The following is a 23,433-nucleotide window of genomic DNA, read 5'->3' on the forward strand; positions in this document are numbered from 1 at the left end:
GAAATTACCTGGAGCACCACTGCCTCGCCAGAGCCCTTGAAACACAAGGGCCTAGAGGCATGTGCTATATGAAACAGATATCACAGCGGCATCCTCTAAACAGAGGAGACGCTACGAGTGTGTGGGGCTAATAACATGTAATACAACATCTTTCAGGAAGCCCAGGACTGCGCTGGAGTCAAACAGCGGTTCTGGGCCTAGTAACATTACTGGATGAAGGGGGATGTGCTGGCGGTATGCTAAGGGAAAATGTTTCTTTCAGATTCGGCTTTCCGACACTCCAGAAGGACGTGGAGGACGGTGAGCCTCTCCCCGCATCTACCACAGGTTGGAGGCTCGTTTCCGGTGAGTAAAAAGTTATGTGTGCCAAATGTGTGTCCTATTCTTAGACGACAGAATAGGACATCTGTCCAGCGTGATTTTATTACGGAAGGCGAGAATGCTAACTGTGGCTTTATCACGTGGAGCTTATTATTTGTTTCCGCGTCCCATAGCCGTTGCCACTGGTTCCGTAGTTTCCTCCGTAAGAAGGGCTTCAGGTCTGTGCCAGGAACTGCAGCGGTGGGATTAGCTGAATGCGATGCAACTGACGTGGCCATCTGGTCCGCAAGAACGTTACCTTCGATGCCCCTATGACCTGGCACCCAGCATATGATGACATGCCGATTACCTATATACGCTTTACACAGAGCAGAATAAAGTTCGTTAATTACCGGATTTTTGTGGTTAGAGAATGCCATCAAGGCCTTCACAACACTAAGGGAATCCGTATATATTACTGCTTTCTGGAGTTTTGATTTCCTGATATGCTTCACAGCCGACAGTAGTGCGTAGGCCTCAGCCGTAAAGATACTAGTCTCCGCATGCAGTACATCGGTTTCCGAGAAGGATGGCCCGACGGCTGCGTAGGACACCCCGTTGTGTGACTTCGATGCGTCTGTGTAGAACTCCGTGCAGGAGTGTTTGTGCTGGAGTTCCCGGAAATGCATCTGGATTTCAATCTCTGGAGCGTTTTTTGTAACTTCCATGAAAGATGTATCGCACTGTATCAACTGCCACTCCCAAGGAGGTAGCAGCTTGGCTGGATGCATTAGGCGAAGTTCGAGGACTGGAACATGCATTTCATGACTAAGCTCCCTCACACGCAGCGAGAAAGGTTGTCTTACGGAAGGACGATTACGAAATAGTGTAGCATATGTCATATCATTAATGGCGTTAAAACAGAGATGTTCGGGATTAGAGTGGACTTTCAAAAAATATGTTTGGCTGATGTATGTTCTCTGGATATGAAGTGACCACTCATTCGATTCTGCATATAAACTTTGTACGAGACTCGTTCTGAAAGCTCCAGTGGCTAAACGGATACCCAGATGGTGAACAGGGTCTAGCATCTTTAGTGCGCTCGGGGCGGCAGAGTGATAAATGACGGCACCATAGTCTAGTCGCGATCGAATGAGGCTTTTATATAGATTCATTAAACACTTCCTGTCACTACCCCACGTAGTCTGGAATAGAAGTTTCATTATGTTCATTGTTTTCAGACATTTTTCTTTAATATGTTCAATGTGGGGGACGAAAGTGAGTCTGTAGTCAAGTATGACACCTAGAAATTTGTGTTCTTTGTTTACAGGTATCTGTTTTCCACACACTTCTAAGCAGGGATCCGGAACCAGGCCTCTCTTCCTTGTAAACAAAACACAAGAACGCTTATGAGGATTGATATTGAATCCATTTTTCTCTGCCCACCCTGACACCTTGTTCAAACCCAAGGTGTCTACCAAGTTGACATTTCCAAATTCCCTGAGTTTTCCAGGTTTTCCCTGAGCACCTTTGCGAAATTCCCTGAATGAGCCAGAACTTTGTTTTATGTCAAGACAGGCCGACACCATGTTGCCCGATGCTGTCACTCTCTAGTAAGCATACTGAAACAAAAAAAAAGACTTAATCCAGTTTGAATAGCAAGGAGTAATATCTATTTTATTTAAAAAGAAAACAGAAGGAAGATGTAAAATGCACAGAGAAAGAAATGGTAAAGCCCATTCCAAATTGAGTCGAACATTTTCAAATACGAATGAAAAGAAGATGCATACATAAGTAAATATTTTTTTAATATCAGCTATTTCCATCAACTGATAGCAAGCTCATCTGTATGAAGTCCTGAACTTTGTCACAACTAATTATTAAGGTTTTCTCTCAGCAGCTCGAAAGTCAACCTCAACTGTCCTGACATGCTCTCAGCCCGTACACAACATCTCAGTGTTGGGTTTCACTGCTTAAACAATTTATTTTGGTTTGGATGAGGGTCACCTGTGTCTCAGCGTCAGCCAACACTTAGTTATTTTAGCTCAAGCTCCTTCAAAAAGTCGCCGGCAATTCCTTTCCCGTTAATTCCTCAGTGCGTCGGTCCTTTCTGTTCTCATCCTCCTTTCACCACATGATGATGATCCACGCTTTCACCACATGGATCATCTGAAGCATCCTCTTGGTCAGTTGTACAGTCAACATTTCATTTTTCGGATTTCCGAGGGGCCGCAAAAAAAAGAACGAAAAAAAAAACGGGCAGTCTGAAAAAAATTAATGCATGTCTTTAACTGCCTTTAAGGGCTAAAATTACCACAGGCAAGTCTGAAAAAGCTCTGAAGGCCTTCCAGTACGCTTATTAGGCATATCAGGGCTTGCACTGCGACAGCAGACGGGGTGCACGCATGTGTAATTAAGGAATACATACTATGTCCCGTGACAATTGCCCCCTTCCCACGCTTGTTATGCTTCACCGCCTAACACTAGTGTACTGAGGCGAACCTAACTCTCGGAGACTGGCATTACGCAACGCGCTGTGCTCTGCGAGTTTCAAAGCCAATCGCTAGGATTATAAAGGCGGAGTCGGTGCCATTGGTGATATCGGCGAATTCTTTCAATGAAAAACACGGCACAGCACGGCAAGAAGCTTAATAGCGAACATAGAAGCAGCTAGGCCTAACGTTGCCGCGGTGGTGGTTACGGCTGCCAGCGGATCGGCCTGCGAGAGTGCCGGTTCGAGGCGGCGAGATAATCAAAATAGCGGCGGTGGCGGCTTTGATTAATGCCATTTCAGACCTGCAGTCAGGGCAGTATACATTGACTATATGGAGTACGTGGTGGTGCCGCAAAACCGTGCAAATTATCGGGCATGTCCGAAAAATCGGGCGTCTAGAAAATCGGTCGTTAACTACTCTGGCAATACATCGTGCCGATGACACGGCGTCAATGACGATTCGTTGCGATTCCTCTGTTACTGGAGCCAGCATTAACACGACTTTCGTTCCCTTTCAATAAGTCGCAGCTAATTTTCCCTGATGGAAGCACAAATTCCCCGAGTTTTCCCTGAGTTTTTCCAGACTGTTCAAATTCCCTGAGAATTCCCGGTTTTCCCGGTTGGTAGACACCCTGAAACCATGCTGTACCTGTCTCCCGCACACTGCGAGGTTACAGGATTTGAAACCTATTTGAATGTCGTCCACATAGACGGAATACAATATGGCCGGTGGTAAGGAAGCACGAAGTGTTGTCATCTTAACAATAAAGAGTGTGCAACCGAGCATGCCACCCTGGGGTACACCGGTTTCTTGTGCAAAAGGACGTGACAGCACATTGCCTACTTTCATCCGGAAAGTACGATTGGACAAGTAGCTTTTTATTACGTTTAGCATATTACCATGAATGCCCATTTCTGACAAATCTCTCAAGATTCCGTAGCGCCAGGTCGTATCGTACGCCTTCTCCATATCGAGGAATATCGATAAGAAGAACTGTTTGTGTACAAACGCGTCACGAATATGTCCTTCGATACGTACAAGATGGTCGGTAGTGCAGCGCCCTTCTCGGAAGCCACACTGAAAGGGATCAAGCATTTTGTTTTGTTCAAGGAAATGGATGAGTCGCCGGTTCGTAATTTTTTCAAATACCTTACACATGCAGCTTGTGAGGGCTGTCGGGCGGTAACTTGCCACTGAAGAAGGGTCTTTCCCTTGTTTCAAAACAGGGACTACAATGGCTTCTTTCCATGCTGTTGGAAGGTACCCTGCGTCCCAGATAGTGTTGGAGAGTGTAAGTAGTGTTACTTGCGTGTCATTGTGTAAGTTTTTGAGCATTTCATACATGATTCTATCGGATCCCGGTGCAGAGGTCTTGCATGCGCTCAAGGCAGCTTTCAACTCGGCAGCACTAAAAGGGCAATTGTACCGTTCATTCTGTCGGCATTTATTGATGAGTGGCTTGCATTCTGGTATTTGTTTATATTTTAGGAAGGGTTGTGAATAATGATTTGAGCTTGATACACTCTCAAAGTGTTCCCCCAGTGAGTCGGCCTGATCTTTCAGTGTATCGCCCTGTGTATTTACTAGAGGGAGTGAATATGTTTGCCGCCCTCTAATTCTATTTACAGGGTGTCTACCAAGTTGACATTTCCAAATTCCCTGAGCTTTCCAGGTTTTCCCTGAGCACCTTTGCGAAATTCCCTGAATGAGCCAGAACTTTGTTTTATGTCAAGACAGGCTGACACCACGTTGCCCGATGCTATCACTCTGTAGTAAGCATGCTGAAACAAAAAAAAATGACTTCATCCAGTTTGAATAGTAAGGAATAATATCTATTTTATTTAAAAAGAAAACAGAAGGAAGGTGTTAGTAAAATGCACAGCGAAAGAAATGGTGAAACCCATTCCAAATTGGGTCAAACATTTTCAAATACGAATGAAAAGGAGATGCATACATAAGTATATTTTTTAATATGAGCTATTTCTATCAACTGATAGCAAGCTCATCTGTATGAGGCCTGAACTTCGTCACAACTAAGGTTCTCTCTTAGCAGCTGGGAAGTCAACCTCAACTGTCCTGACATACTCTCAGCCCGTACATAACATCTCAGTGTTGGGTTTCACTGCTTAAAACAGTTCATTTTGGTTTGGATGAGAGACACCTGTATCTCGGCGTCAGCCAACACTTAGTTTTTTTAGCTCAAGCTCCTTCAAAAAGACGGCGGCACACTTCCTTTCCCGTTAATTCCTCAGTGCGTCAGTCCTTTCTGTTCCCACCCTCCTTCTACCACGCTTTCGCCACATGGATCATTTGAAGCATCCTCTTGGTCAGTTGTACAGTCAACGTCCAATTTTTTGGATTCCCTAGAGGCTGCAAAACCATGCGAAAATCGGGCAGTCCAAAGATAATGAATGCCTGTCTTTAACTGCCCTTAAGGGCTAAAATTGCCATAGGCACGCCTGAAAAAGCTCTTAAGGCCTGCCAGTACACTTACTAGGAATATCGGTGCTTGTACCGTGACAGGAGATGGGAGTGCACGTGTGTATATTTAAGGAATACATACTGTGTCCCCTGACAATTGTCCCTTCCCACACTTGTTTTGCTTCACCGCCTAACACTACTGTACTCAGGCGAAGTTAACTTCCAGAGACTGGCATTACGCAAGGCGCTGTGCTCTGCGAGTTTCAAAGCCAATCGCGAGGATTACAAAGGCGCAGTCGGTGCCATTGGTGATAGCGGCGAATTTTTTCAATGAAAAACACGGCACCGCACGGCAAGAAGCTTAATAGCGAACGTAGAAGGAAGCAGCTAGGCCTAACGTTGCCGCGGTGGTGGTTACGGCTGCCAGCGGATCTGCGGGCGAGAGTGCCGGTTCGAGGCGGCGAGATAATCAAAAGAGCGGCGGTGGCGGCTTTGATTAATGCCATTTCAGATCTGCAGTCAGGGCAATATACATTGACTATATGGAGTACGTGGTGGTGCCGCAAAGCCGTGCGAACTATCGGGAACAAAGAAAAACTGCGCAAAAAAGGACAAGACAGAGAAAGAACCACACGACACAAACACAACACACAAATTCGGCATACAGGTTCTCTTTTCGGCACCTTGTAAGCTGTCCAGTCTGTGCAATTTAGTTAGACCTGATAGGAAAAAGAAAATCGAGTGCAGCACTAACCACAGGAACAAGTTTGTGCCTTGTAGTGCGAATGTCATCTATGAGATTCCGCTGAGTTGTGGCAACGTGTACGTTGGACAAACAGGCCGCTGCATTAATATTAGATTATTAGAACATGCCAATTCCCTAGATGATTCTAGAGGACAGCATCTTCCTAAGCATTGCAAGACCTGCAGGCATGACGGCAATGTTTGTACCCCACTTTTCGGCGGGACTAAGATTGTCGGACGCACAAGGGATAAGAGAGCGTGAAGTAATCGAAGCTTTAGAAATCGCGAGATTAGGGCCAGATAAATGTGTTAGTGAGGCTTCCATACATTTGTACCGCAAGGAGTTGGCGTTTCTAGGCTCGACTACATGATAGCGGCATTGGTCTTTGTGGTTGGTGCGCATGCGTTCTGTTGTTGGTAGGAAAGAGGCGTTGGAGCATTAAACCAGTTGTTAGTCTGCACCTGTGTCGTGTGGTTCTTTCTCTGTCTTGTCCTTTTTTGCGCAGTTTTTCTTTGTTCCCATAATGTCCTACCAACTAGCCCCTCACCGTACGCTTCTGAACTATCGGGGTCTAGAAAATCGGCCGTTAACTACTCTGGCAATACATCGTGCCGATGACATGGCGTCAATGACGATTCGTTGCAATTCCTCTGTTATTGGAGCCAGCATTAACATGACTGTCGTTCCCTTTCAATAAAGTTACAGCTAGTTTTCCCTGATAAGAGCACCAATTCCCTGAGTTTTCCCTGAGTTTTTCCAGACTGTTCAAATTCCCTGAGGATTCCAGGTTTTGCCGGTTTTCCCGGTTGGTAGACACCCTGATTTACACGGTTCCAGACTTTCGCCTCATCTGTAAACGTGTTAATACTTGATAAAAAGTTCTGCCAACTTTCTCTTCTGGCCTGCCTGCGGGTTCTCCTGCCTTGCGATTTTACTTTCTTAAAGTTGATAAGATTCTCTGCAGTGGGGGAAGCGCGTAGCAACCCCCACGCTTTGTTCTGTTTCTTACGAGAAATCCTACATTCGTCGTTCCACCACGGGACACGCCGTCTGCATGCCAAACCACTTCCTTCAGATATGTATTTAGATGCGGCATCTATTATGAACGCTGTAAAATACTCCACAGCGGCATCGATTTCTAGGGAAGACATATCAGCCCATGAGATTCTAGATAGATTTCGAAATTTCTCCCAGTCGGCTGTATTTATTTTCCACCTAGGAACTAGTGGGGGAAATTCATTTTCTTTAGATGTTCTTAGCAGTACGGGGAAGTGATCGCTCCCGTAAGGATTGCTCGTAACTTCCCATTTGAGTTCAGGCAGTATAGACGCGGAAACTATACTAAGATCTATTGACGAAAAGGATCTGTTTGCAAGAGAGTAATATGTGGGTTCTTTCTTATTTAGAAGGCACGCTCCAGAAGAAAAAAGGAACTGTTCAACGAGACGACTTCGCGCATCGATGCGAGAGTCTCCCCACAAGGTGCTAGGCGCATTGAAATCGCCAAGAACAACATAAGGTTCTGGCAATTGATCTATATAGGATTGAAATTCATGTTTCGTTAATTTGTAATGTGGGGGTATGTGAAGAGAACTAATGGTGATGAGTTTGTTTAGGAGAACAGCTTGAACCGCCACTGCTTCGAGAGGCATTTGTAGCTGTAAACATTGACACGCAATGCTCTTATGGATAACAATGGCGACACCGCCCGATGATGCGACAGCATCATCGCGATCTTTGCGATAAGTTATGTACTGTCGGAGAAAGTTTGTATGTTTGGATTTTAGGTGTGTTTCCTGTAGACACAGCACTTTTGGATTGTATTTGTGGACGAGTTCCTGCACATCATCAAGGTTTCTAAGAAGACCTCTGACGTTCCATTGTATTATCTGTGTATCCATATTTGGAGTAAATAGGTGCTGTGTGTACGGAAACAGAACTATTATTTACAGAGATTTCAGAGATTAGATTACAGAGTTCTTTCGAGGCCCTGTAATAGGGGTCTTGCCCTTTCTGGAGCGTTCGAGTGAACCTCGCCGCTCCTTAGGCGCTTGGCGCCCTTGGAGGATAGGTGTAGTGTCCATTGCCTCTTGTGAGGCGCCGGACACCTGCTCTTGCGAGCGAGAAGTTACCAGGCAGAGTCCCGCCTTGGAGGGCAAGACCCCTGCGCCCACCAGCCCGGAGGTCGATGGGGTTCCCTGGGAGATTTGGCTGCGCCGGCCGTTGCCAGCGCTGGAAGGGACCTGGGAGGTTGAGGCAGCCTCGGCTGCGCCCACCTTCAGGGTCGATGATCCCTTCTCCTCGATTGACGGAGCAGCGCTAGCTGCAACCGCCGCGGGGGCAGATGACGTAACTGCCGACTCACTGCTTGAGGGTCAGACAGCCGCCGGAGGCCGTTGTGACGCTGCCCCCTGACGCGCCACATCGGCAAAGGTTTTCTTGGGCAGGTATGATACCCGCCTTCGTGCCTCTTTGAACGAAATATTGTCTTTTACTTTTATAGTTACAATTTCTTTTTCCTTTTTCCATGAGGGGCACGACCGCGAGTACGCGGCGTGATCCCCGTCACAGTTTACACAGTGGAGAGAGTTTTTACATGCTTCAGTGGCGTGTTCAAGGGCACTACATTTCGCACATGTTTGGCGGCCTCGGCAGCTCTGCGAGCTGTGGCCGAAACGCTGGCATTTGAAACACCTTAGGGGATTCGTTACATATGGTCTGACACGGAGCTTGATGTACCCGGCCTCTACAGACTCGGGCAGAATACTTGAACCGAATGTGAGTATTAGGTGCTTCGTTTGAATTTCTTTACCATCCCTTCTGATCTTAATTCTTCTGACATTGACAACGTTCTGCTCACTGAAGCCCTCCAAGAGCTCAGCTTCTGTCAGCTGGAGCAAATCGTCATCAGACACAACGCCGCGGGTGGTGTTCAGAGTGCGGTGAGGAGTTACTGTCAATGGAACATCCCCAAATGACACTAGACTGGGCAACTTTTCGTATTGTTTCTGGTCATGTAGTTCTAACAGGAGATCGCCACTTGCCAGCCTTGATACCTTGTAGCCTGGAGCAAGGACATCAGTTAGGGACTTGGAAACTAGAAAAGGGGAGATATTTCGTACTTGTTTATCGGATTTTTCAGAGTGGATGACATGGTACCGTGGGAAGTTCGGTTTTTGATGGCCAAAGAACTGGAATACATCTTCGGTGCGCCCTCTTTTTTGAGGGCGATCAGGAATTGGAGGAAAGGAACTTGCCATAGAAAAATGTAATTTTCGGCGATAACGCCAACCACCCACCGTGGAGCCCTACAAGGGGACGTTACAGGGACTGTAAAAACAGGTCCTGCAAACGCCAGCTGTACGTTATCACTATAACCAAATATGAGATAACCTAGGTTGGTTATTCACACAAGGTTAACCCGTGCTGCCTGGAAAAATTGGAAGTAAACGGAAGCTAGGGGAAGACAGGAAAGGTGGAAAGTGAGAGAAATACGAAGGCTGGAGGGAGAGAGAGACAGGAAAAGGCAACTACCGATTTCCCCCGGGTGGGTCAGTCCGGGGGTGCCGTCTGCGTGAAGCCGAGGCCAAAGGGGTGTGTTGTCGCCGCCGAGGGGCCATAAAGGTCCAAACACCCGACATTGGCTCAACCCCCACGATCCCCTTTTCCCCGGACACGGCTAAGCCGTGCACGGCTACACGCGGGAGGGTCCAACCCTCGTGTGCTCGGGTACGTGGTGCCGCAACACACCAAACGCCTGCTTACGCAGACGCCCCTGCGGGGGGCTCAGAGCCTACTCAATGTAGCCATGAGCAGAGCACAACACTTTACCAAGCCAGTTTTTTTTTTGATCCAGTGTGCATTGGCATTCATATTTTATTAGCACTTATCATTTACAGCAGTTGGTTAATTTATCAAGCAAAAGGTACAAAGCAAGAATACGTCCCTCAAGGAGTCTGTGTGCATACTCTTGGTAGAACTTTAGCCTTTGAGACTAGAAAACACAACAGATATTAATCGTACACTACTCTCACAATTCATACAATGCTGTATTCTGAATTACTCGTAACTGGACATTGTACCCTGTAGTCTGTTGTGTGTACAAGCATCTGATGGCACACCTGGAAAATGTGATGTTAGCTTTGTTTTCTGGTAAGCTTCAATTTTACTTAGGGAAACTGCTGAAGAACTTATGTGGTGTCACCACTGCACGCAATTGACTTGCACAGCCACATTTCAACATGAAAGGACACCTGTGCTCACTGCTCTCATTGCACCTAGGTGTACAGTGTACATAACATGCACATGAAGTGTCGGTGATGTGGTATGCAAGGGCTCACCTGCACATAAGGACCTGCACTGCCACCCAGACCAGGTCCTTCATCGGGACAGGGACCAGCCCAGCACAGCGTGTCCACAATCCTCTCAGCCGCTCCAGATTCAACTACCCGTGACTGTTATAAAAGAAAGCTGCTTAGAATATCTTAAATATTTGTGGATAAGCACTGATCCTTACGTCATGCGAGACAATGCATGTAGTACAGCAGAACCTTGTTCATACGTATTGGAAAAAAATGAACGAAAAACATACTAACCAGGAAAACGTATGATCCGAAGTAGCTGAAAAAAATTTGACAGACTCAACTACTGTTGATATCTATGTAATGTGAAGCGTCTCGTGGATCATTGGGGCACAAGACGCTGACACACATCGAGCTGGTGGGCGAAGCCGGATGCCGCCAACGCAAAATGTGATGCCCACATAGCGCCGCCTGCAGCAGGGAACTGCGGCGAGTTTGGATTATCACCCACTAAACCATGCAGCACGCTACCAATGGCACTATGCCGTAGGTGCTTATTGCAATAGGTTTGGCGGCGATAGCTGTGAACATGGCGTGCGATGACCCGGGCGGGGATTTGCTGGTACTGGAATAAGAAACCGTGAGCGCTATCATTTTCATGCAAGACGCGCAGCTACATATTGTTCTCGATCGCATGCACATCGCACCTTTTGTTGTTCACATGGAATCTAGCAGTGGGAAAACATATACGATCGCAGTCTGCAGCAGAAAACGGCGGCGCATTTCGGTTATCGCCTATCAAAAGCGTGCTCTACGCTTCTGATGGCACCACGCACTGTGAAACGGATTGGCGAAGATGCTTATTGCAATAGGATGGGCGGTGAAAGCTGCGAATGCCGTGTGCGATGACCCCGGAGAAGATTTGCCAGTACCGAAATGAGAAACTAAGCGCACGCCGGCGTTTTCACACGAGATGAGCGGGCGAGTATTGCGGTGAAGCTGCTGCAGCGTGCAGCTGTTCTCGATCGCGTGCACCTAGCACATCTTGTTTACATAGCATTTAGCTGCCGGAAAACGTATCATACGATCGTAGTTTGGCGACATACTGAACATTGGTGCTGCAAATTATGTTTTCCGGGAACGTATGAACCAGTAAAAAATAAGTGTAAGTTTACTAGGTCATTTTTTGTGTTCTCAATTGCGAACGTTGGCGCCGGGAAAACATATGTAACAGGAACGTATAAGGAACGAAGCTTCTTGAAAGCATATACAGCAGGAAGACAGAATTGCGGAAGAACCCAAATTTACTTCCTTCGATCATGAACTGTGAGTGGCTGCTAGAAAAATATCAGTTTTGATGGAACAGCAGTGCAGACTTCAAAGGAAAAAGTAGAACCTATAGCATTAGTATTTCCAGTCTATCCTCGTGATTACAGACAATTAGTTCCAGACACTATGCTGTAAGTATTGGCTCAGTGTGAAAAAAGATGGACAAGGTTTTTGCAAACTTTGGGCATCTTTATACAGGAAAGGATACTTATTAGAAGGAGCGAAGGACAGCAGTTAGTCGGGCTTTCTGTCCAACATGGCTAAAACAGAGCTTGATATTACTGGGTGCACAAATGTGGCGTGTGGCCTCCCTGTTGGTTAGCAGAGGGTGCTGCGCTCACATTTTGTTTTCTCCTTGCCACTAATGGCCAGGAAAAAAATTGAAACAAGTTGTATGTCCATGTGTAGAAACATTCACTGTGGGGGTATCCATAAAGAGAAGGGCCAATGTATTCAGACTGGAATGCATTCTATGTGCACCCTTCTCTGGCAATCTGAATCTTTGTCTTTCGTCAGGTTAGGTCACTTTAAGAAATTTCATCCGCTTTTTCGTGCAAGCTTTCAGTGGGTAAATTATGCATGAAAACAATATACCGATTCATTGTTCTATAGTCAAACCCAGTTATAATGAACCAATTCATGCATTTGAATACAGTTTGACACGTTACTACTTTCATTATATATAGATTTGGTATAATGAGCACATATGAGTTTGTTACACACACGATAGACCAGAACTGTACAACAGTGCTTGGACACCTCATGGTGAGCTGACTCTCGCAGCAGCACATGTAGAGTAACACCACAACCCTATAGGATCTGGCTCTCTACTGGTTTATGTGTCAAATTGCAAATTACATGGTTACCTCTATTAGCCACTGAACATGCTGCCAAGATGCTCAGCTAAATAATAATGATGATGATGATGATAATTTTTAAGAAAATGCTTGGAAAGCGTGTGTGTTGTGTGTGGAGGGGGGTTGCTTCTACAACACACTTAACAAAGCCAAAGTTCAGTATACTTAAGTTTGTTCTAAGGGATTCCTTTTGCATGGATATTGATAACAACGTTTTGCATTTTTGACATAATTTGCTGTACCTGGGCATGTTATAATTGGTTTGATTGAATAAGCACAATTGGCTGAATTAGCATTCTAACATTATTTTCTTGGACAACAATTGAGCTGAATGGCATAATTTTCACAGCAGCCAGTCGGAACAATGACCAAGGAAACAGTGAAGCTTATGCAGACAGCACAATATTTCTCACTCACTAGTGCAGGCATGGTAGCATGCAATTTTCTTTCACATTATGGCAAAGCATTTTTTTCATAATGTGACATAAATGACAAGGCATTTTGTCATTTTGTTCAAGGGAATTTGACCTGCTATTCTAACAATGACTCTGGCTTCAAGCTCTTCATGTGCCAATACATCCTCATACTAAACGGTATAAGGGCAGAATGTGCATTCACACATATGCTAAAAAATGTGAGCTACCCCCTTTGAAATATGCTAAATGTTCTCCATGGGCCAGATTTTATAGAACTCACTTTTCTGGTCCATTCTTTTTGGTGTTTTAATTGGCTCATGCTGGCACCACATGCTGTCATCACCGTTATTGGCCACTCAACAGACAGCAAAAAAAAAAAAAAATTAATTCCATTACTACAGTTATTCTGACATTCACCTGCCTGTACCCATCTAATGTTTAACGTATGATAGAACTATTGAATAAATGAAATAATGGTTTCACGTGAAGGGCGTTTCATGGTTCTCCTGCACACTCAATTATTTAAATTGTCAGCTAGGCACACCTACCTTTACAGCCGTTCTCTGCACATTTTTGTTAAGCATTACTTCACAGAAGTACAATATTAGCATTCAAAATTTTCTGTTTCATTGCTGTATAGGCTCCTGACACTGCCCAGGTGGCGAGTCGGAGCAAGAACTATCAGTGCACATCAAAACTGTATGGTCACTCTTGCTTAGAGCAACAGAAATCTCATGAATTTTGCTTTGCTACTTCAAGCCAATAGCAAAATTATTTGCTTCCACCTACGACAAATGTTGTACACTGCTGGGCACATTTTCAGCTTGAAAGAACGCATCTTTTTTTGTGTGCGTGTTTGGTGAAGTAGCAACATTCAAAGTGATGGAAACACCCAAAGTGTTCCTTCAGATGTTGCCATGACATACACGAAGTCATTCCGTGACATAGCAATTCAACAGTCTGCGAGCATGACTCGGCTCGGTATCTGAGCTGTTCACAATACTGTGCCATTGCTTCAATGCTCTTGCGAGTCCTCAATTTTCGCTAACTTAGCGTGCTCAAATTGACTGCCTCTTTTCAAGCTAATGCACAGAGGTAATGATGAAGTGTGCTCATAAAATTCCTGCCACTGAAATGTTAATGCATTTTGCTGGATCACTGTTACTGCAGCCACACTTTGAACAAAGCGAAATAGATAAATAAGCTTTAGGGGCACGTTCAGATAAACATAAATTTGGATTTTCTATAATACGGACCACCTCAGATGGACTGCTGGCACATTATTACTGTGCATTGCAGCGTTATTGCAACTCGGTGACGGCAATCACACTAACCAAAGGTAATTGAAATATATAAATGGAATTAACTTGTCTCGAGTTGCGAATCCAGGTGAAAAGGTCCGGTTTGCCAGACACCATCGTTCCATGTGAACAACACCTCGCATGCGGTGTGCTTCAATGGATGCTGAAGTGACAGGAGCCTGCTGTGGCCACTAGCATAAGAGCAGAGAGGCGATGAAGTCAATGAAGCATCAGTTGTAGAATTAGGCGAGCCATTAGATCACCCATAGCAACGACCTAGAGAAGATATGTTTTACCTTAATCTCAGTTTATTAAGCTATTTTCACACCCTAACATGGCAACGAGGACATCTTTACCAAGCCTCTTCGACCACGCAAAAGAACGACACAAACGTCCGGCAATGCCATTAGGAATGTAAATGCATGAGCACTGAAAATGTAGTGTATGATGAGTTGAGGACTGCCTACTAAACAAGGTCCACAAAGCGGACTGAAAAGCGTAAGCGTCGGCTCCCGTGCTGCAAAAAGATTTGTTCTGCTATTAAACACGCCAATGTCATGCTGTGCCCTAACTGTTTTCAAAGCTGTGAACTGTGCTGCCTTATAAGATGCCTATTCCCCGTCCATCCCACAGTTGCACTTCTGCTGCGATAGCTGGTGCAGCCCTCGCTGGCAAACTCCACTGCCAGGAGCGTACACCACAACGTTTCGCACACACTCCTTTTTGTTTCAGCAACCGGAGCTTTTCATATGCACTGTCCAGACCTGAGGTGAAGTGTAAGTTTAATTAGGCACCTTAGGGTAAGGCCATATAGTTATTCATGTTCGTGAAAGGGCCTCGACTTAAATCACTTTCTAGGATTTACCACAGACCAACAGTGTCTCTGCACGGACATTTCAAGCCAAATGGTGTGATCATTAATTTCTTGAATAAGAAGAATAAAATATCCTCTCCGGTGCCTTGAAGTGATCAGATGTGACTACAATTGGTGGTTGTCTGAGCTAACTGTGCACCATTCTTCACTTTTTTTATGTCAACCCATAGATAGAAGAGAGAGAAATCTCGGGCACATCCGTCGTGCTGCCATAAGAAACGCGCATGGATTATCGGTAGCGTGCAATGCGTTTTAATGCTATTAGCACGTTTTGGGAATTTCCCCCCGTTTCGGATATCTCTCTGTGTATCTATATGTATGTCCACGCCTAACTTCTTTCCCGCCAACTTAGATCAAAGTTACAACTGCACTACAATGGGCAGTTTATAGTCCAACAGTTAGTGCCTCGGGCTGCTTTGCCGATCGAGAGAACTGGATTCAAAACCAACCGTTGTACCAACTTGGATCATTTGCTACGTATGTGCATGGTGCTCTTCAATGAACATATTTCACTGCAACTTGTGTCAATGGGTATGTGACGCTATGTGCTGCATTTTTTAATAAACATTATACAAGTTCTATAATAAACATTTATGCGCTACTACTGACAGATCGATCGCTAGCAATAAAGTCGCCAATCTCTGATGAAGGCACAGCCAATTTTATGGCGTAACGCCGACAAAGGATAGTCACGAACAATAAAAGTCACCTGCTGATCCGTGTCCTCGATCCTGAGGAGAAACTTTCCACCGTACTTTTTTGCGAATAGGTAATTGTAGAGGGCTGTCCTTAGGCTTCCCAGGTGCATCTCGCCGGTGGGGCTGGGCGCAAACCGCACTCGAACATCAGACACGGACCGCCTCCAGTGGCACAAGTCGTGCAACGAGAGGATCACTCGCGAGCGAGCGTACTTCCCACATGACCACATATTGAATCCCGCTTCTGTATCGGCTGAGACGAACAGATGCGGACATGGACACTGTCACATGGCCGAAGTGGGAACACAACTTCGCAATTTCGATTCGCTCACACTTTGGAAAAGGAATGCAGTACATACATGTTGTAGCGGCGGGTGCCGCCGATGTACACGAACTGCTAGCAACCAAACAATTCCCAGTTTATTGCCACATACAGTCATATATATACACATAGCGACACTGGTGCCTCTGGCGACAGGTGATCCCAAAACCGGAACCGAAACCACATATACAATACACTGACGCTGTCCCGCAGTCGGAACAAGTCGAAAACATCAAGCGAGAGAAAAAATTGAATAGATCTCCTGTTACAGGGCGCAATAACAAGTTTCGTTCACAAGTCGCGGTCATAGAATCGCAGCGACGCCATGCTGCACCCCCAGTTTCGGTTTTGTTGCTAATACCAGTGCAAAGGAGGCATTGCCAGTGCCTCCTCTATGCAGGCACTGCTAAGACGTATATTGCACATCGCACGCGTAAAAAAGGAATCGGGCAGGAACATGAAAAGAGACACACTGAACGCTAGTTTTTTTTTTCTTACGTTTCTTTAAACATGAAAGACACACCTAATTAGCGGTATCTCTTTCGTGTTCCTGTCCGTGTCCTGTTTTATGCACTAGTGCAATGTCCCCGTACAATAAAGAACTAACTTATAAGAATAACCAACAACTAGCCCAGCTTTCTGCCTTAAAGGGCCCCTGAAACGGTTCGGACAAATTTTGTAGGCGCGTAGGGTAAAGCTTAAGTAGAACATTCGCACCACAATTTAAGTGAAGCGTTACGTATTAATGGAGCTGCAAGCGATTAGAAGTTACCCTCCTCCCTAGCTATGCTTTTCCTCCTCAACTCGCTCGCCGAACGAGCGGCGCTAAGCTCCGCCTTCACTGGTTCAGCGTCACGATGCGACGACACATCGCTCACTTCCGGTTGTTTAGGAGCACGCCCCCTCCCGCGCGAGACCTCTCCGCTAGCCGCTTGGCAGTCGACCGAGAGCTATCGAAGCAGCGTGCGTTGCGAGCATTCTGTCGTAGCGCCGAACGTGTCCGGTACTCCGCTAAAAACAGGCAAGCTAGTCATTTCGGCAAATGACTGGAGGCATAAACTCAAGCTGATGAAGGAACTTTAGCGTAGACGTACGTGAGCAGCCTGATCGGTCTGCATGGTCCAGACACTTGCTGGCGCAGCGCTTAACCAGTCAAACAAAGCGATAATATTGCTCTAACCAAGTGTAAAGCATTTTAAACATTTATAAATCAACGTGTTGATGATTACACTCCTGCGAAAAATACACACCAGCAGCAAAGAATACACTTCGTTGCTGCTACTATGTACGGTTGTGCTCTATGCCACCAGGTGGCTGCACCATGCAGACCATTCACATTTGCCCTTCTGCTCATCTCGTGGCTCATCCCGGCACAGTCAAGCGGCCAGACCCTGTCCCCTTGCGCTTGCGTTTGCCCTAATACTGGACTCGCGGTTTGCAGGTCGCTAGGTTTACAGTCCACAAGGCAACAAAGTCGAATCATTGTGCTCGCGAAAAGACTGAGACCGACTCTGACCGCGGAGCTCTCGCCAAAATGGAGTAGTACGTTGTAACCCAAGCAGACGACACTTGCTGCGTGCCGGAAGTGCTGAAGTGTACTAAAAAACTATTCTTGTGTATTCTCTTTAAGTTATTTTCTTTTTACAAAAACAAAGTAACTAACATTCCAACTATTACGAGCATCATTTGTTCACCATACAGTTGGAAAAATTATCGACCACGCGCCCTGGTCAGCCAATCAGATAGCTCGCCCATGTGACGTAATATGGGTTATTTGCATCATATGGGTAGGGGCGGCTTAAAATTCCGCCGAGCAGTGCGCTGCGATCGGCAGCGATGTGTATTTTTAAAACCTTATAATAAATTACACGCTTTACGCAGAGCACTTAGATGCATCAATTAATGATCAGAAGAACCTACTCTAACGACTCAGTACGTTTGTAGAAAATCGCCAAAATCGTTTCAGGGTCCCTTTAAGCTAATTAAAGGGACCCTGAAACGCTTTTGACGATTTTCTACAAACGTACTGAGTCGTTAGAGTAGGTCCTTCTGATCATTATTTGACACATCTAAGTGCTCTGCGTAAAGCGTGTAATTTATTATAAGCTTTTAAAAATGCACATCGCTGCCGATCGCAGCGCACTGCTCGGCGGAATTTTAAGCCGCCCCTACTCATATGACCGAAATCACCCATATGACGTCAGTGGGGCGAGCTATCCGATTGGCTGAACAGGGTGCGTGATCGATAATTTTTCCAACTTTATGGTAAACAAATGATCTTCGTAATAGTTGGAATGGTAGTTAATCTGTTTTTATAAAAAGAAAGTGGTATAAAGAGAATGCACAAGAACGATTTCTCAGTACACTTAAGCACTTCCGGCACACAGCCAGTGTCGTCTGCTTGTGTTACAACGTGCGCCGTCTTTGCCAAGAGCTCCGCCGTCAGTGTCGGTTTGTCTTTTCGCGAGCGCTATGATTCCACTTTTGTTGCGTTGTGGACTGCAAACGTAGCGACTGGCAATATGTCAAGCTGCGACATCGTGTCCCTCTGCAAGCAAGTAGACGAGCGGACTGGCTGCAGCGCATCGGACTGCCGCTATCCGATCGGCGACAGGATTTGTGCGATTGCGGCCGTCACTTTACACCGGAAGATTACTAACGCAATAGCGCTTCGCGAGTCCGGTATTAGAGTAAACGCAAGTGCAAGGGGACAGGGCCTGGCCGTGTCCCTTGCGTGTGGTTTCAGGCGATGAACAGAAGCGCAAATGTGAATGGTCTGCACGGTGCAGCCACCTGGTGGCATAGAGCTCAACCACACGGAGTAGCAGTAACAAAATGTAATTTTCTTTGTTGCTGGTGTACATTTATGGCAGGAGCGTAATCGTTAACACGTTGTTTTCGTAAATGTTTAAAATGTTTTGCGCTTGGTTAGAGCAATATAGCTCATTCTTTGGCTGTGCGCCAACGGGTGGCTGGACCGTGCAGACCGATCAGGCAGCTCACGTACGTCTACGCTAAGTTCCTTCATCCACTTGAGTTTATGCCTCAATCGTTCCGTCGAAATATTCAGGTAGTGTGTGATTACCGGAATACGAGACACGTTCGGCGCTACGACAGAATGCTCGCAACGCGCGCTGCTTCGATAGCTCTCGCTTGGAGTCGACGGCCAAGCGGCTAGCGCAGAGGTTTCTCGCGGGCGGGGGCGGGCTCCAAAACAACCGGAAATGGACGGTGTGACGTCGCATCGTGACACAGAACCAGTGAAGGCGGAGCTTAGCCCCATCGCTCGGCGAACGACTTGAGGAGGAAAAGCATGGCTAGGGAGGAGGGTAACTTGTAATCGCTTGTAGCTCCATTAATACGTAACGCTTCACTTAAATTGTGGTGCGAATGTTCTACTTAAGCTGTACCCTACGCGTCTACCAAATTTGTCCGAACCGTTTCAGGGACCCTTTAATAACCGAACATAAGGCCTGTATACAGACCTTGGAAAATTACTTATAATTTAGATCATTCGTTGCGCCAATGGTTGTACCTAATATCGATTCACACTACCACTTATTTTGATCGCGATGAAGCTCGATCCGGATCGAAGTTCTCGACTGCGGTTGGCTCCCTGGGGCAGCTTGCGCAAAGTAGCCTATGACGACCGAGAAATTCGATTCGCATCGGGGTTGATCGCGATCAAAAGTGCGCAGTACGTGTGACACCTGTATTTAACACCAACATATATATATATATATATATATATATATATATATATATATATATATATATATATATATATATATGGTGATTATGAAGGGGGAAAGAGACGCTTTTTTAAATTCTGCAGCCCATCAAAACGGCGCAGCGTCATAGGGGAGACGGGGAGTAGGAGAGAAAGAGGTGAGAAATGGATCGGGGGCTCGCCGCACATGGCAGCAAAGGAGGCAGCGCCCGGCAGGGGCAGTTGCGCTCAGTGGTATAGTGTACTAGAATGACCTAGTGACACGACCGGAAAGGGGCGCGCGTGCCTCTTTCCGTTGACGCCACCAGGTGTCGCCACTGCGACCTTTTCTAGCAGACCGGCTGCTCTCATATTCGCTGCTTTTGAGGCGGTCCGCCTTATTAAGCGTTTTTTACGGACATGGTTCTTTCATTATAACAGAAAAGGAATGTATTTAACAAAGTATTGTGTAAAGGAAGATTTTGAAGGCCACATCGAGACTATGGTATCGACAATGTCGTCTGCTAGCGTATTCTCGCACAGTCCGACGCTTTCATTGCGCTCGTCGTATCGCCTGTGCCAGCTGGCAATTCACTGAGCTTCTTGTTGCTCATCTACTGCTCGAAAGCCAATATATCTGGGCCTGCCTTGCTTCTATGGAGCTATATTTACCACTCCATTTAAATCGCGTGCTTATCGCGAATGACAGGAAAGTTCGTAGCGACTTCGGCGTGGCGCTGCTTACCCCGAGGGCGTAGGATTAAATAATGGACTTGTTGGCTGCACTTTCATACTGGGAAAATGCAAACATGTCCGTGTTGCCGGTTATAAAACCCCAGTTGGTCAAAATTATTCATGTGTCCCTCCCCCCTTTACTGCGTGCCTAATAATTAGATCTTAGTGAGTTTACACACTGAACCCCGGAATGAATTCATTTTTGGCTATGCAATTGCACACATACAACCTCACAATTTTTCCCGAAATTTTAGCTCCTAAAAAATCCGCCGCATCTTCAGCACATACTGTCAAAGTGACGCTCGAAAAAAATCCAGGTTAGTATTTCTTTTTAATTATTCACAATGAAAATAGCACAACTATAAAGGAACCCTAAAGTGTACCTTCCCTAGATACCGAGCATCTAATCCCATTATAAGTAACTATTACTGTTAAAACACATGAACAAAAAACACCTTGTAGCATGGAGTTCTAGGAACATCAACTGAGCTTAATATATTTTTATGCCTGGCGCCTTCTTTCATTACACTTATTCACGCTTTTTGTGAAGAAATGTAGCCTGGTTGTGATGTAGAAGCAGTGAGTTCTGCTGTGATGGATTCGAAGTGATCAGGGCAGCCAAGTTGATGCTGCACCTAAAACATCTAAAACACTGCGTGCAACTCAATTAAGAAGACTAAAACAAACTATGAAGTCTTTGTCCAAATTGATCATAGACTTGTACAGAGGGGAGGCAGGATATGACACACCACCGTTGTCTTTCATATGGTAAACTCTGCAAACCTCAAATTTCCTGCTGCCCATTTTGTGATCAGTAGTAAGTTCAGGCAGGCTTCACAGCCTGTCTTTAAAATGCACTTTCTCGCCACAGCCAGCGATATAGAAAATTAGGCGGCTGTCACTGGATGCTCGAGTCCCAAATACCAAATGTATCGAGGCTCAAAGTGGCGCTCACATACCGCTGAACATAAAAAAAAATTGTAACAGCGCAAGCACATGCAACCACAAAGTATCAAGGACGAGACACAAGCACGCATTTTTTTGTCAAGTGTGCACCAACTCGCCCAGAGAGGTTTTAATGAAATACCGCTGAATATTCAGTGAGATGCTTGTCTGCTGTTCACAGATTGCGCTCTCCCATTTCTTACGAAGTTTATTTTCCGTTGGTGCGGCGAACAATGACGCTTTCGGAGCGCCCTGATAATCGCTGTAGCAGCCCGGAACGTATAAATGGGTGTCCGTCTTTCTTTTTGGCATAGAACCTCCTGTACAGCAGTAGATGCAGGGATACGCCTTCTTTTTTCAAATCATCCATTGTTTTTCACAAGCATGGCCACGTTGAACGTAACACGGCTCGGAAAACACACGGAGCAAACAGCCGCAGAGCGTGTCTGAGCCGGCTCGACCGCGCGCCAGCAGCTAGAAAAAAGCACAGCAGCGCCACCGACGCCGGCTACTGGCATTTGCTTCAGCCGGCGCATTGTCCCTCCCTCTTGCTCGCGCCACTAGGACATTATTCTAATATGCTCCCGCAGGGAGCAAAGTTGCGCCTAGGTCCGCCGTCGTGATCCAGCTCTGCAGCGAAGCCACTCCTCGTGCGCGCAGGAGCCCAATGCCGCGCGATGTTCCGCCTTTTTTCTCTAGTGGTCGCGAGCTACAAGCGCCAATTGTTCGCAGGCGCTTAGCAAAGGGCACTTCTTAATACAGGCTACGCTCGAACGAGTCATTCGTGCAGTCGGAGGGGGTGGGCTTCTAACCAACCGAAACATCGTATGTACCTATGTAAACACGCATATATAAACACACACATGAACATACAAATAGGGGGTAGGACCGCCTTCGATTCCTCAAAATAAAATACTCCCGTGGCTCGAACAGCTCCAAAGTTCGCTCGCAAACGCGCAGTACGTTGCCACAAAACGCGGTGCAACGATTTTCAGCATGCATATGAAGTTGTCTTATCACTGTCAGAAAGCAAGAAATGTTTTAAGGAGTGTTTAAAATTTCACACACGTAAGGTGGACACTTAGCGCATTTTGGCTGCCGAAACCAGCCGATTAATGATCGTCGCCAAGAGAGCTGTCGTGCCTGCAGTTATGTCAGTGACCGTTATCGTCATTTATCTCTAACCATCGTTCACAACAGCTGCATGTTTTCGATACATGCGGTGCAGACACAGATTTAAGCGCATTTCAAATGTTCACATGCGCACATTTTAAGCAAAGCTTACTTTTACGATTCATTCATACCGCAGACTAATCAGCTATATAGTAGCAGCAAATCTGCAAGTAGAAAAATATTCAAGATGCAAGAGCTTCTAGATCAAATTTATTTCATACAAGGGAATGCATGAACGGCTGCTGGCAGCAGGCCAAGTGTGCTGGTTCTTGGAACCTTGGGGGAAGAATTCAAAGAAGCGGGAAAGGCAACAAGCTATTAAGAGTAACAACAGGTTATTTTTATTGCACTAATCACATCAAGATGGCAAACTTGCAGAGTAATTATTGACACAGAGCAGACTCAACGTTACTAGATTACTTTCAGCTGTCAAACTCCGCCGCGGCACCTGGCCCCTTTCTGTCGCACCCGCGGGGTGGCGCGCGCGACACTGTCGGCCTAGAGTGCCTCGATGTCCTCCTCGCCCGCCGCTCCGTTCAGGGTGGAGACATTAGGGAGTTTTAGAATAGGGGCCCCAATAGTTTGGGGCCCCAAAGAGCTTTGCGGGTGTTAGCGTTGGGGCACGTAGGACTGAAGAGTTTTAGAATAGGGTTTTACGTTTGCGGATACCGTCTTGCGCTGACAGCGCCACTACGGCGTCAAAGAAAAGCTATTAGAAATAATTAAATAACATATACCATTTTGTGATAGGAATAATAACTTTGACTTGCGTGTATTCGTGTTTAATTACAATTTAGAGGTTATTCTGTAAG

General features: G+C 46.0%; 1 protein-coding gene across 8 annotated transcripts in view; it reads right to left on the reverse strand.

Annotated features, from left to right (window-relative positions):
- The window catches only part of LOC135913017 (nondiscriminating glutamyl-tRNA synthetase EARS2, mitochondrial-like), a 64,067-nt gene extending 47,912 nt beyond the window's left edge, over positions 1 to 16,155 (reverse strand). For 4 of the 8 annotated variants that reach the window (XR_011509457.1, XR_011509458.1, XR_011509459.1 and 1 more), the window contains exons 1-2: positions 15,749 to 16,155; positions 10,302 to 10,415 (exon numbers count right to left, since the gene is read on the reverse strand). Coding sequence is in view for 1 of the 8 variants with exons in the window: in XM_070528574.1 (XP_070384675.1) it covers positions 10,302 to 10,415; positions 15,749 to 15,967 (333 nt within the window). In the remaining 7 variants the exon portion in view is untranslated. The remainder of the gene's footprint in view (positions 1 to 10,301; positions 10,416 to 15,748) is intronic. The other 4 variants (XR_011509462.1, XR_011509461.1, XR_011509460.1 and 1 more) reach the window with 2 other exon arrangements.
- Positions 16,156 to 23,433: the final 7,278 nt, after the last annotated feature.

The sequence above is a fragment of the Dermacentor albipictus genome, unplaced genomic scaffold, assembly GCF_038994185.2.
Source record: "Dermacentor albipictus isolate Rhodes 1998 colony unplaced genomic scaffold, USDA_Dalb.pri_finalv2 scaffold_13, whole genome shotgun sequence".
Classification (NCBI taxonomy): Eukaryota; Metazoa; Arthropoda; class Arachnida; order Ixodida; family Ixodidae; genus Dermacentor; species Dermacentor albipictus.